This window comes from Myotis lucifugus, unplaced genomic scaffold (assembly GCF_000147115.1).
Source record: "Myotis lucifugus unplaced genomic scaffold, Myoluc2.0 scaffold_20, whole genome shotgun sequence".
NCBI classification, from domain to species: domain Eukaryota; kingdom Metazoa; phylum Chordata; class Mammalia; order Chiroptera; family Vespertilionidae; genus Myotis; species Myotis lucifugus.
In genome coordinates, this window is record NW_005871068.1 from 9,211,316 (window position 1) to 9,226,254 (window position 14,939).

At 37.2% G+C, this 14,939-nt stretch overlaps 1 protein-coding gene across 1 annotated transcript in view; it reads right to left on the bottom strand.

Annotated features, from left to right (window-relative positions):
- DMD (dystrophin) overlaps nucleotides 1-14,939 on the bottom strand; it is a 2,279,750-nt gene that overhangs the window by 726,097 nt on the left and 1,538,714 nt on the right. The window contains exon 49 of the mRNA XM_023751347.1: nucleotides 5,576-5,677. Within this exon, the coding sequence (XP_023607115.1) occupies nucleotides 5,576-5,677 (102 nt within the window). The remainder of the gene's footprint in view (nucleotides 1-5,575; nucleotides 5,678-14,939) is intronic.

Consider the following 14,939-nt stretch of genomic DNA (forward strand, 5'->3'; position numbering starts at 1 on the left):
AAATGCTAAAATGTTTGTTGGCAGTAGAACAAATTCATTGGGAGAAAAAAAAACAGCTTAATCTAGTTAATTAACAACAAAACAGCTGGGAAAATAATACATCCCTGGTTTTGAATGACTATAATTGAAAATGACTAATGATACTGTCATTTTGCAGCTTATATCAGAGGAAATGATGCCTGGAAGATTATAACTGTTCTCTTGACCATTTGTCTACAGCAATTGCTTGTGTTAAGGGTTGGGGTAGAACCCTTTGACCAAATACAGAAGGCTCTTAACACTTTACTTTTTCTGTTACAATAAAAAAGAATTGAAGAGCAGTGATAAAATATACTATTAAATTCATGTTAGTGATATCTTTGTAATAATCTAAAAAGTTAGCAAAGCAAACCAGCTGGTTTCATCTTATCGCTTCAGCAAGCAACCAAGACATTAAAAATTCCATTAATGCTCTCAGTTCTAATATCCACTAGTAGTCTGAAATACTTATATCTGTTAAAATTTAAACAGAAAGAATAAGTACGAATTGAAGAAAATGTCATCTAAACACAAGTTCAGAAGAGTGTTAAAAATTTTTAAAAATCAAATAACAAATTGCTTAATTTTTTTGGTATTTGTCAATATTGTTGCTATTCATGGCAGTTGTTTTTATTGCTTTTTAACTGCAAAACTGGGTATTATTGAGGATCTAGTCATTAATCTGCAGAAAATATAACCTATTAAAATGATTTCATCAACAGTATTATTGTAAAATATTATTACCAAAGGTATAGCTTAAGGAAAATGTTAAACAATTTAACTTATCCAACAAATCTTCAATAATTTGTCCAGCCACTATGGCACATTTGTCCAGCCAGTATGGTTGAGCATTGTTTGATCAAGTTTCTGGCTTGATCAAGTTTCTGGTTGATCGCGTGATTCTCTCTCATCATTGATGTTTCTCCCTCCCTTTCCCTTCTTCTCTGAAATCAATAAAAACTCTCTGAAATCAATAAAAACATATTTAAAAATCTTCAATAATTATTGAAGTTAAGATGATGGAACAATTTACAAATCAAATGAGATAAAAGTGTGTGTATTTGGGGGGGAGAGGGAGAGGAGGGGAGTGGGGGGGAAGAGAGAGAGAGAGAGGAGAGGGAAAGCAAAATAAAGATGCATATCTTTGATCATGCTTTAAGATTTTACTACTTTTGAAAAGTAAAGAAATCCTACAGAAGTTGATGAAGTGAAGAAAAAGCAAAAAAATGGAACATAGATGAGTGAGGCTCCCAAACAGGACTCAGCTTGTGAGGTGAGTGTAGGAACTGAACAAACAGGCTGTCTGATATAGAATGTAGAGGTGCCAATAGACAGTTAATTTCCTAAGAAACAGAATCAGTCTCTAATGTGTCCTTAATTAAAATGTCTGCAAGTAGTGGACACACTAATTATCTACTTAAACACTCCCTCTTATATACATACCAAGAGGGGTTTTCATTTTACTTTTTGAGACTATCACATTCTTCTAGATAATTATTAGTTTCTAAAGGTACCTCCACCTCCCCCCAAAAATACCAAAAAATGAAAAACAACAACAACACACACTTCTTTCATGAAAATCTAGTGCAGACTACTGGGACCCATTTTTCTTCTGTTAAGGGGTGAGAAACCTGACAGTTAAGGAGAAAAGGCATTAGGTAGCACAATTTGAAAGTGTGGGTATAACAAATTAAAGTTGAAACTTTGTTCATGTTGAAAACGGGCTTTGTTTATGGACTATCAGAGAAATGGATAATTCTTCAGAAAAATATTCCTAACCTTTAAAAATAATTTTTTAATCCATACAGAGATTTACATAGTCCCGGCAGCTTGCAGCCCTGTATTTCTGGGCTCCATGGTCTGAACTATGAGGTCATTTTTGAGCCTTTAGTGCAGGGGTCCTCAAACTACGGCCCACGGGCCACATGCAAATACAAATATTGTATTTGTTCCCGTTTTGTTTTTTTACTTCAAAATAAGATATGTGCAGTGTGCATAGTAATTTGTTCATGGTTTTTTTTTAAACTATAGTCCGGCCCTCCAACGGTCTGAGGGACAGTGAACTGGCCCCCTGTTTAAAAAGTTTGAGGACCCCTGCTCTAGTGTTTCAGGCTATCACCAACTCCAGCTAAGTTTCAGGTGTTTTCAAGGCCATAGCTTATGGCAAAGTTTGCAGGTGAATCAACTATTTCTCCACACCCCCAACCTCAATCTTGCCCATCACTATCAACCTGATATGTTTAATATTCTCCAAACCCAAGGGATAAATGGTAGAACAGGAATGAGTTTTACATAAATTCTGCTTCTCCCAAATGAGATGACTTGAGAGAAAATGGGGAAGGAGGAAAGGGGAAAAGGAGGAAAGAAAAAAGAGTTCTAATTCTGCCAAAAAGGTTTTAAGGGATACAAAAGAGGGAAAGTGAACACCTCCTTGCTCTGTCTTTGATTTCCGAAAGATAATTTCCCTTTTATACCATTAATGTGGCAGGAGAAAGTAGGTATTCTCAGACATGGCAGAGCCCAGATCTTAAAGTAGCCAGGGAGCTGAGGGTATGAATGGAGATGTGATAAGTTAGAATCAATTGCTTGGATTGTTTACATACAGTGAAAACAAATTAAGCCAGTCAGCAAGACAAATACCTTATAATCTCACTTACATGTGGAATCTAATGCACAAAATAAACAAACAAAATAAAAACAGACTCCAAGATACAGAAAACAGACTGACAGCTGTCAGAGGTGAGATAATTGGGGGGCTGGGTGAAAAAGGTGAAGGAATTAAGCACCAAAAAAACACCCTTATAGAGACAGACAACAGTATGGTGATTATCAGAGGGAAAAGTAGGTAGGGGGGATAGACAAGGGAAAAGTGGTGGATAAATGGTTATGGAAGGAGTCTTGATGGGATGGTGAACACACAATACAATATATGTATTATATATGATGTATTATAGAGTTGTAGACCTAAAACCTATATCATTTTATTAACCAACTAGATGCCCGTTGCAGGAAGATTCCTGCAAGAATAGGGCTTCTTCCGGCCTATTCCTGCAAGAATAGGGCTTCCTCACCGAGGCAGGCTTCACTCCCTTCTCCGCTGCCTTGCTCCCTCCCTTCCCCGCTTAGCCCTCGGCTCCCTCCCTTCTCTGCCCTTCCCCGCTTAGCCCTCGGCTCCCTCCCTTCTCTGCAACCTGGGCTCTTTCCCTTCTCCGCCACTTTGCTCCCTCGCCAGGTCACAGATCCAGGGCCCGGGACCCACGAGCAGCCTCCCGCACTGCCGGCCCCACCTCACTGGGTCACGGATCCGGGCCTTGGTCCTGTGGGTAGTGTCGCAAGCTGCCGGACCCGCCTGCAGTATGCATATTAACCGCCATCTTTGTTGGCGGTTAATTTGCATATCATGCTGATTAGCTAATGGGAGGTGTAGCGAAGGTATGGCCAATTACCATGTTTGTCTATTATTAGATAGGATGTCACCCCAATAAATTCAATAAAAATAATGAAAATTAAATTTATAGGTTTTCTCGACTTTCAATTAAGACTTTTCACTCTGTGTGTTTTTCTTTTACAAAGGTTCAAATGTATAAGCCAATTTAAATGCACATTTGTAATCTGTAACAATTTTAAGAAACCCTGCATAACATCTTTGAGGATCAAACCAGAGTATACAGAGTGGACCTACAAAATGGTCCATTTGTCTGTTTCAGTGCTTGCCACAGAAGTCACTCCATTAACCAAGAAAGGTGTCTGCTAGGGAGTTGGCTTGGCTTAGAGCATCAACAGAAACCCTGAAATTGCTATTTTCAGGACCCTCTCTATCTCTCTCATCTATTTCATTGATTTTTTTACAGAGAGGAAGGGAGAATAGAGAGTTAGAAACATCGATCAGCTGCCTCCTGCACACTCCCTACTGGGGATGTGCCCGCAACCAAGGTACATGCCCTTGACCGGAATCGAACCTGGGACCCTTAAGTCTGCAGGCTGACGCTCTATCCACTGAGCCAAACCGGTTAGGGCTATCTCTCTCATCTAAATACTGAACACAGCCCTAGCCGGTTTGGCTCAGTGGATAGAGCGTGAGCCTGTGGATCAAAGGGTCCAGCGTTTGATTCCAGTCAAGGGCATGTACCTCAGTTGCAGACTCCTCCCTGGCCCAGGCCCTGGTTGGAGCTCATGCAAGAGGCAACCAATTGATGTTTCTCTCACATCAATGCTTCCCTCTGTCTTTCCCTCTCTCTTCTACTCTCCCTAAAAATCAATGATAAAATATCCTCCTTTGAGGATTAACAAAAATAAAAATAAAAATAAATGAAATAAATAAATAAATACTGAACACATTGCTACTTCATGAAAATCATCAGACCAGGCTTGGAACTAAATGCAAATTATCATTACTCTTTCAGATGTTAGAAGTGGGACAGTGTATTACTCAATAAATCCCCATTGATATTTCTAGAGAAATAGGTGCCTTTCAGCATCTGGTATTTGAACATTACTTTGAGGTTAAAAGTTTAACTTTACCTAAGAAAAAGCACCGAAAGAAAAGCAACAATATTCTAGAAATGACGCTTGGGCCAAGTGTAAGTGGTGACCTTAGGGACAGTGTCTAAGTCATGGTAATGTTGTCTGCAAGGATAAACTAGGTCTGTATAATGAGGTTATTGACCTGCACTGTTTTAGAGCAGTTTTAAACATGAGGGGGAGGCTCACTAAATCTTAGCCTGCAACATTAGCTAGAGAAACCAGGACTGATCAATAAACAACCACCATTACAGGCATACGGGAACCTTCATCATAATGGGTAGCCATTATAATTTTGGTCAGGTACAGAAAATAAGGTAACCCATACCTAACATCTATTTATCACTGGACTCTCATTTGCAAGTGGAAGCCATTGATTAGCTATTTTTGAAAACTGAGCTGGTTTCCATTCCTCTCCTCATGTAATAGCCTATGAATAAACGTGTCAGATGCTTCAAATGCACATGGGAAAAGGAAAGGAGTAGAAAGCTTTCTCCCAGGCCAGCTTTTTCACCCAAGAGAGAAGCAATTACATGACATTTCACTAACAATTTTTGACCCAATGAAGTACTGAATCCCAAATGCCGATTCCTCTTTCATAAGAAAGAACAACAGAGAAAAGAAAGGTCATGGACCATATTGTGATTCTTTACAGCTGTTGGAGACAGGCAGTATGATGCAGTAGCTTGATCTGAATGAAGCTAAACAATATGAAAAGCATCAAGGCTGGCAAGCAAAGCAATAAAGCCTCAAAGAAGTTAATCTACCTTGAAGGTGGGACTACTTTTTGTATTGATGGCGGCGCACCAGGACAGAAATGAGTCCTTTAATGCAATGACTCGTTAATAGTCTTAAGATCACAATATATAAATAGGATATGTTGATCAAAAAGACAGCTCAGCTATTGCAGTATGGCCAATACTTCTCTACAAGTTATTTCATTGATTATAAATAGACTATACCAATGGAAAATGTACAACAGGGGAAGGATTACCCATTATGAGGTAATGGATATTGCTAGAGGTTGCTTCATTACCTTCACTGGCTCAGTGGCTGGTTTTTCCTTGTACAAATGCTGCCCTTTAGACAAAATCCCTTCCACATCCGGCTGTTTAGCTTGAACAGCTACTTCAGTTTCCTGAGGAAAAGAACACATACAGTGCAGATTAACTTCACAGTTAGCAATAAAATTACTAAATTTAACTATACCCTTGGAGACTCCACATGTATTGCAGATCAATTTCTGCACGACACATAGAGGCACAAAACAGTAGCTTCAACTGCAGAGAAAAGAAATAAAGGTCTTTGTGAAACACACTAAAGTTTTAGAAATTTATCCAAAGTTATCTTAAGTTATATTGTAATGCTACCATATAGAAACAGACACTAACGCTCTATTTGTCAAAAAAGTAAAATGCAATAATGAAAAGTACAATTTATGAATAGGATTAATACTTTTTTCACATCAATAAACTCAGCAATGTTAATGTTCATTTTACTTTACAAAGTTCTTAGTTTAACAGGATTCTATTTGATGTTTGGGATCCAAAATTCTGTTTTGAAATAGAAACCAAATAATTCTTTCCATATAATTGTAAAAATTAAGTTTCTTTCCCAAGATTAAACACTTAAAGCATAGTATCAAGGCTTATTAATTATTAAGCAGTCAAGTGAAATAAAACTTTTGAGAAACAATTCAATTATTTTAAGAAACGTGTTTGTTTTTCCTTAGTCTGGAGAAGACCGAAGTATGCCTGAAAAAAAACAACAATAAACAAACAAACAAACCTCTTCATATATAGAAATATAAAGTGCTTTGCTACTGGCTTCTGTCTAGCTTTCGTGAAGAGAGAACAAAAGAAATGTGCATTAATTGAAGCTGAAGGAAGGGAAGTTAAATATTACAGAAGACTTTTTGGATGGAACACTTGTTAAACACTAGGATGGAGTATCGATTAATCAATGTCAGGCATCAGTCAGGGCCTGGGCAATCTACCCCAGAGAACAACTCCTGATTAACCCATATCTCTCTTCCTCCTTTTCCTACCCTGTAGCCTCCAAGCACTGCTGGGTGTACGTGTCTTCATGCCACTGTTACCTTTATATATTGTGTTTGTATCTGTTCTCTCAGACTATCAGAGCTGGGAGTCCTCAGCCCAAAAGACTATAACCTTATATGACACAGTTGGATGTCTTGCAACTTCTAGGTGCTCAGCACAAGCTCTTGAAAGAGATTATTTCTTCAGTTCTGATTATAATAAATGCCAGTAGGAGATAGGCACTTTGATTAAAAGTGTCCATAACATTAGGACTAACCCTGTTCATAAATGGGTACACGTGCAAGACACATAAACACAAATACATGCACAAGAACTTTAGGGACAATAATTATGAAAGAAATGAACCCCAAATTATAAGTATTAATTCATTTTCTAGGATAAGAAATTCTAAAAGTTATTTTAAAATCTTACCCAATGGTAACAAGTTCAGAGTGTGCTTTGTAGAGGTTGAATATTTCTTCTTTCCTTTAAAATTGTTTATAAGTGCACCCACTGTAAATTCTATACCTTCAGAAAATGACCATAAATAGTCAATAATTTCACCAATACTTCTCATATGCAGCCAAATGATTAACACTAACACCTTTCTCTCTTTACTCCTACTCTTCAATAGTTCCAAATAAATCATTCCAAAGGTCGCAAAGAACTGATGCTACTATTCAGAAGGCACTGGTAAATAGACAGGATTAGGAGACTGCATTTGATACTACAAGGAATTCCCTTACAAAGTGAACATAAACATCTGAATTTTTCATTGGCAAATGAACAGAAACAGCAACAAGGCTGACATTAGGGCAGTCCAGATATTACTTAAAGTTGTGGGTTCTAAGCAGGTGCTTGCCAGATGGACTAAGAAAAAGGTGGCATGCCACGTGAAATGTCCAGGTTTTGTACCTCAGAAAGTAAAATACTCTTTCAGGCCACCTAATTAGCCCTAGATTTAGTCCTCAGATGAATGAGCTTTGCAAAGTCACAGCATTTCCCTTTATAGAAATGCTTCCTATTAGCATGCCCTTTTATCACCGTGATTGTCACCTCTTCATTTTTCAATGAAATAATGACGAGTTTAAGTACCTGGGTGAGATTTACAGCTGGTCTTACAGAAATAGAGCGATGGGTGAGAGAAACCACATTCATCTCTAAAGTATTTGTGGTTACTTCTCCTTGGCACTGTTTTGCAGAACTAGATCTCTCATTACAGGTACCTTTGAAAAATCACTTTAGAAAGACCATTTTGAAGATACATTTCTACAATTTACCTCACTACATTTACTTGTGGTGTGAATTTATTAGTTAACAGGCAGGTCAGTTATTCAGGGTCAAATATTGCTTGAAGGGTCAACTTATATATCCAATTAAATACACTCAAATATTCTTCCGTATATTTTTCTTAAATTAGTGTGAGAAAAACACACCATAAAAAGCAAATAATGATCCTTAGAAAATGGAAGTATGCATGAAATAAGTTTTAAAATTTTGATAGCCCTCCATGCAATTAAAACTTGACATGAAAAAATAAAAAAGCAAAGCAAAACAAACAGCAACAAAAAAAAACCCCAGCCAAACTATATGACTGTGCAAAGATAAAAAAAAATACTAAAATCCTTAGCTGTGCTAAAAAGGCCAACAAACTACTCTATATTGATAGCAACTGCTGTACTAATATTAATAGAGTTGTTAGAAGTTTACTTTGTGAGCCCAGCCAGCATGGCTCAGTGGTTGAGCGTCGACCTATGAACCAGGAGGTTATGGTTCAATTCCTGGTCAGGGCACATGCCCAGATTGTGGGTTCCATCCCCAGTGTGGGGTATACGGGAGGCAGCCAATCAATCATTTTCTCTCATCAATGATGTTTCTATCTCTCCCTCTCCCTTCCTCTCTGAAATCAATAAAAAATGTCTTTTAAAAAGTTTACTTTGTGACAAACACTGTGTGTTTCATACATTTTCCCCCTAATACATACCCTCCCACAAAAAGGGTGTTGTCTGATTTTACAGATGTCAAAACTGAGGGGTACTGAGTCAATTTGTCCAAGATAACAACTTGCAAATGGCAGAGTTGAGATTACAATCAGCAAGTGTCCAACTAAACCTCCACTTTATCCCTTACTCTGCTGTGCATAGTGTGTATGTGTGCATGTGATAAAACTGACAGTCATATTTCTTAATATGTTAGTTTTTCTCCTCCTCTTCAACTCCAATACATTCTATAATATCCTTCCAGGGTGTAATTGAGAGAAAACACTGTATCTTCCCATAGCAAAGGAAAGAAATTCTTACACAACCTTTAAAATGCTTCAAAGGTGTCTTTGTGTGGGTTTATGATTGCCAGACTGATAATAACCAGGTCAGGGAACTAGTCTGAATAAACCTTTTATCTCACAAATGACCTCACATCTTTACATGATTTAAGATGAGGTAAAGGAGGTCACCACTGAAATGGAAACACAGCTAATTATAGTGGCCGGTTTTTGTAAGTAGAAAGTATTCAATTTCAACAAACATTCAGACAAGAAAGTCTTCATAGGATTTCAACAACAACAACAAAAAACACCTCACTTCTAATAATAGAACATTTCCATCTAGATTTTTTCCCTGCCTTATTCTGAATATATCCCCAGCAATGTAAGATTGTGCACCAGGAGTTAAGACCCTTATAATGTGATTTATAGGGTTTTATTTTCATCATAGTATTGACAGTTCACTATAATTTCCTGCATAATTTTCAGAAAATAATATTTATTAATTAGGTGATAGGGAATAAGCCTTCATTAATGCTCACTAGGATAATATCATGGTGTGTTTTTAAATTCAGCCCTGATATGTTTTTGAAATGGAGTAAGCACCTTCAGTCTTACTTATTTATTATTAATAGCATTATTAATATTGGGAAGTTGGTAGTCGAGAAGCAGTGAAGCAATGGTTAGTGATAAAAAAAGACTAGACAACACCCTTGAGGGTGAAAGTAACAATTCATATGCAAATTAATATATTTGCATTTTCTAAGAAATGATTCATTGAACATTATATTTCTAATTCAATATTAAGTTCATTATACATGTTTTTAAAACTGGAAATTTGATGTTCCTAAGGATATTATAACAGAGATACATTTTACCTTGTTTTCTTTCTTATTTTAAACTTATTTCCATTTCCATTATTTTACCTACTAGAGGCCCAGTGCATGAAATTCGTGCACAGGTAGGGTCCCTAGGCCTGGAAGGTGATCAGGGCTGACCGAGGCCTTCTGGCTGCCGGCTGGGGCCTTCCTTCCCCGGCTGCCAGCTGCCAGCCAGGGCCTTCCTTTGTTCTGTGCTGCCCCCTTGATGGTCAGCACACATCATAGCAAGTGATTGAACTCCTGGTCTCCTGGTCGAACTCTCGAGGGGACACTTTGCATATTAGTCTTTTATATATATAGATTGTTAACCTTAGAATATATAAATATATATGTATATACATATATGTGACAATATAAGGAGGATATGAACAGCCTTTGCATATATGTTCCAACATTTGTTCATTCATTTATTCATCTGACAAACATATATTGAATATTTACTCCATTTCAACATGTTGGCTAGGGACTGCAAATACTACAAGGTATAAGGTAATCCTTTGTGAAGGATACAGACAAGCAATCCCATATTAATCCCATATAACAGGTATAAGGACCAGCAAAGTGCAATGTAAAGTGGGGTACAGAGAAGGAAGTGATCAGTGCTGTGTTTGAAGGACATGAGGATAGGGACAGGCCTCATGGGGGAAGAAAGGCTTAAGCAAAGGCTTGGAACAGAAGCAGCTCATATACTTGGTTGACAATGGGATGGACAATAGACAGTATTGCAAGAGCAAATCTGAATTATGCAAGACAGGAATTGGAGGCAGCATGGAGAGCCAGTGTGGGGGAATGGGAAGAAATACATTGTGCAGGAGTAAATGGCAAGAACCAGAGGAAAAAATGGTATTTTATACCATCTTCAGCACCTTAGTGGAGAAGCCACAAAAAGGTTTTAAACAATGGAATGACACTTCGTATTCTAATTGATGTTCTACAAATAGGTATATGCATTATTCATATATGAATATAAGAATAGAGAGATATGATTTACTACTAATGCATGGTTTTCCATTCAGCTCTCAATGAGATATGCATGCTGCTACTGAAAACAAATAAATTCTAGATAAAAATGACAACTTTTTCCTTAACAAACATAAATGCTCATTAACTTACTTTACTTATTTGTAAAGAGTATGTCCTACCATTTGACTATTTTGTCAATAACCCAAATCCATAGTTTATTCTATTAAATCTAAGATATTATGGATTGTAAGGTTCACTATTATTTTATGAACTGCTAAGAAAGCTTTAAAAAAGCAATTAGATTTTGTAGACACTATTGTGGGATATACCTCAATTTCAGAGATGTTGAAATGTAAAAAAATGCATCTGGGAATCAATTAAATTCTAATATATTTGTGAATACTTTGGTTTATTAGTTCACTATTTTTCATTGACTCCGTGAACATGGCTGTCCTGTAGGTGAATACACCTTCCTCACCATCGACTTTGGGCTTGACCATGTGCCTCGCTTTGATGAACTGTGGGCAGAAGTGACTCTATGACAGCTCTGAGCTGGGTGTTTAAGGACAACTCAAGATTTTCTAGTATCTATAGTTTCTATCTTTTACCATAGAAGAATAATGTACCATGTAGAAAGTTTCTTTTAGTCTGGGTTCTAGAATAACATATTTGGAGCAGATACACAATTTAGAATGAGAAAACTTGATAATGATCCATAGCATAGAGAAAGCTGCTATTAATCTGAAGACGCATGAGTGAATAATGCATATCTGGTGTTATAAATTCCTGGGGTTTGGGGATTGTTTGTTACTGCAGCAAGAGCTAACAATGACAACATTATAGTGAAACAAACAAACAAACAAAAAAACACACATATGGCTTTCTGGGATGACAAAAACAAAGTAAGCCTTTAAAATAAATGTGCCCTGGACATGTCTATCGACTGCATCATCTCTCATTTCACATACAAACTGTTTGCTAAGAAGGATAGCAAGAAACGAAAAATGAAATGGAATCAATATTGTGTTAGAGCCTGACTTCTCTGGCCTAGATTGTCAGGCAGACTCTGACAAATGAAGGCTGATGAATGGAAAAACACAACATTGTGCCATTCGGTTTCTTTCTTTTCCCTCATGCTGGGTGACTGTTCTTTTATTTATCTACAATTAGGTTTGCTAGACCAGGGAAACACAGCTCTCCTTCACTGTAACTGCATGCTGTTAAGTACACGCCAAGCTGATTGACAAAGAACGACAGGTTCTCTCTTTCTATTCTGGGCTAATCAAGGGCATTCCACTAAAGGGATACATTTTTTTTCTGATTTAGTGATTTATGGATTTCAAAAATAATCTGTCCAAATATACAAAACATAATGCAGTATTGACTTTTAAAGTGGCAAGTGTTATGAAACCAAGAAGATATAATCTACCAAGGGACATACTTAAAATGTTCAAGGCCAATAAAAGAGTGGACATAGGTGTGACCATCAAGTAATGATACTAATATCCTATCTTACAAGCCTTCCACTCATACAGAAGGGTTTCAAAGTCTTAATAGGAGAATTATTTTTTTAAAATATTTTTATTGATTTCAGAAAGGAAGGGGGAAGGAGAGAGAGAAACATCAATGATGAGAGAGAATAACTGATTGGCTGCCTCCTGCACGTCCCCTACTGGGGATCAAGCCTGCAACCCGGGCATGTGCCCTTGACTAGAATCAAACCTGGGACCCTTCAGTATGCAGGCCAATGCTCTATCCACTGAGCCAAACCAGTTAGGCAGCAGAATTATTTTTGCAAACAAATCTTGCCCCCCCCAAACCTCCACTATATTACTTCATTCAGTAAATATTTACTGAAGATAAGAGCACCTATTATGTTCTAAATACTACTTAAGTATGGGATACATAACTAAATAAAACAATTTTCCAGTTCTTGTGAAGCTTACACTCCAACGGGGACAATGGGCAATAAAATAGAAATTATGATAAATCAGAGGGTGAAAATTTCTAAAGAGAAAAACATAAAGCATCAGGTGGGAATAGGATATATATATATATATATATATATATATATATATATATATATATATATATATAGTGAACATTTGAGAAAGTACCTCCAGGGAAAGCCTCAGGCAGAAGTGAGGGAATGAATCAAGCAGCTATCTCAGGGAAGAACAACCTATGCAGGGAAAACAGCATGTGCAAAGGCCCTGGGGCAGGAGTCTGTTCAATTTAAACAAAAACAAGAAAACCAGGGTGAGTAGAGCCTAATGAGCCAGGGGAGAGTAGAAAGAAGCAAGCCAGAGATGTTGGGGAGGATAGGTCCTGCCAGACAAACTATGTGAAGACTTTGGCTATTACTGAGTGAGATTAAGAACCATCAGAAGGTTTTCAGTAGAGGAGCAATGTGAGCTGACTTATTTTTTAATAGATCTTTCTGGCTGCTGTTAAGATTAGACTAAAGGAATGTAAAAAACAGATAGCAGTTATAAGCAGATTCCCAAGGGGAATAGTCAAATATAACACTGCTTGGAGGGAAGTACTTATTTGTGGTAACCTGATGCATTTACTCTGAAAAATTTTATACATGCAGTTCTTAACTGAGGACTAAATTTCTAATCAAGTTTAATGGCAACACAGGACACTGCTTTAAGAAGAGTCATTTATTGAAACTGGTTCTCCCCAGGTTTTACAACATTCCTAATCCTTAGTGGTGAAGAACGCAGGCTCTACCTGGCTATCTAAGTTCAAATTCTGTCATGACTTGCAACAGAAGTCATATGGCCCACAAATGCTAAAATATATTCTAAAACCTTTGCTCTCTGGCCCTTTACAGAAAAAGACAGCCAACTGTTGATGTAGAAAAATGTTTGGTATCTGTGGCTCTAAAAACCTTCAGGTACACAGAGAAATTATATGGGTAGTTATTTTTACAGATAAAACATGAGAAACCTATTTTGCCTTTGACATCCTTACATAGGCTCATGGAGACAAACAGCTTATAGTTATACTTTAGAGAAGAGCTCAAAAAAACATTCTCTATAAGGGGTAAGGTAGTTAATGTTTTAGGCTTTGTGGGCCATATGGTTCCTGTTATACCTAAATTCTGCTATTGTAGTGTGAAAGTAACACATAAACAAATGAGTGTGGTTGTGTTCCAATAATATATTATTTATAAAAACAGGTGGTGGACAGAATTTGGCCCTCGGACTGTAGTTCACTGACTCCTGTTTTAGTGTATTACAGTGTTGTTGGAAGTTAACAGATAAGAACATCTGGGTTCTACACTTATTAATTCATGAGTTGGGGCAAGTCACTTAAAGTCTATGAATTTTAGTATCTTTAATTATAAAATGTATGAAAATGACACATTATTGTAGATAAAGGGTTCACAACATATTTTGCCCTCCCTGCATGAGAATTTGACCTTTGGACCTTCTAACTGTATTCTCCCTGGAAACCTGATAAAGTTGGAATGTCAACTGTGTTGGTAGGCAACATTGCTTCTGCATGAAAAAAACAACTGATTGGTAAATTACAGCTTATTGAGGAGTTCTATGGATGAACTACAGATGTCTAAAGGAAAGCTATAATTTTAGGGATCCTCTGAGTATAGTAACTCTTGTAACTGAGCATGTACCTTTCATGGATCTTGGAAACTCCACCTATGTTATAAGATGCTCATTGGCTCCTGGAACGCACGAGGTTTCTAGGACAGGGTTGATCCAGCCCCTATATGTGAGTCTTTCCCTTTGCACCTGAGCTGTCATTTGGGAATGGACAGGTGCTGCAAAGAGAATAGTTCTTGGATGGATCTGGGAATGTTGCACAGTCTACTTTCAAATCCCACAGGAGAGATATGCCTGATCCTGCCTTCCTGGGAAGCTGCTTCTGTTCTTGTATCCTAAGTGAATTTGAAGCTGAATGTCATTAATGGCAGACTTGTTCACTTGTATCTAAGAAAAGATTCTCTGATGGGCTTTACAGTAATAATTTCTAAGGCCCACATTGTATTTTCACAGGTTAACAGCTCTGAAACTGGGACACGTTTTATAAATGACAGTGTGTCGGAGTCTAATTGGCAGCCCTTTTTTTTTTTCTTAGTGATAGATAAAATAATGATGCATATTCTAATAAATGATATCTTAGAAACAATGAAATATGGTATGTGGCCAGGATATTCATAGTAGGTCAGAATCAAGTAATTTAGTATATGCATAGGTGATACTAACTGCTACTATTTATTGAGAACTT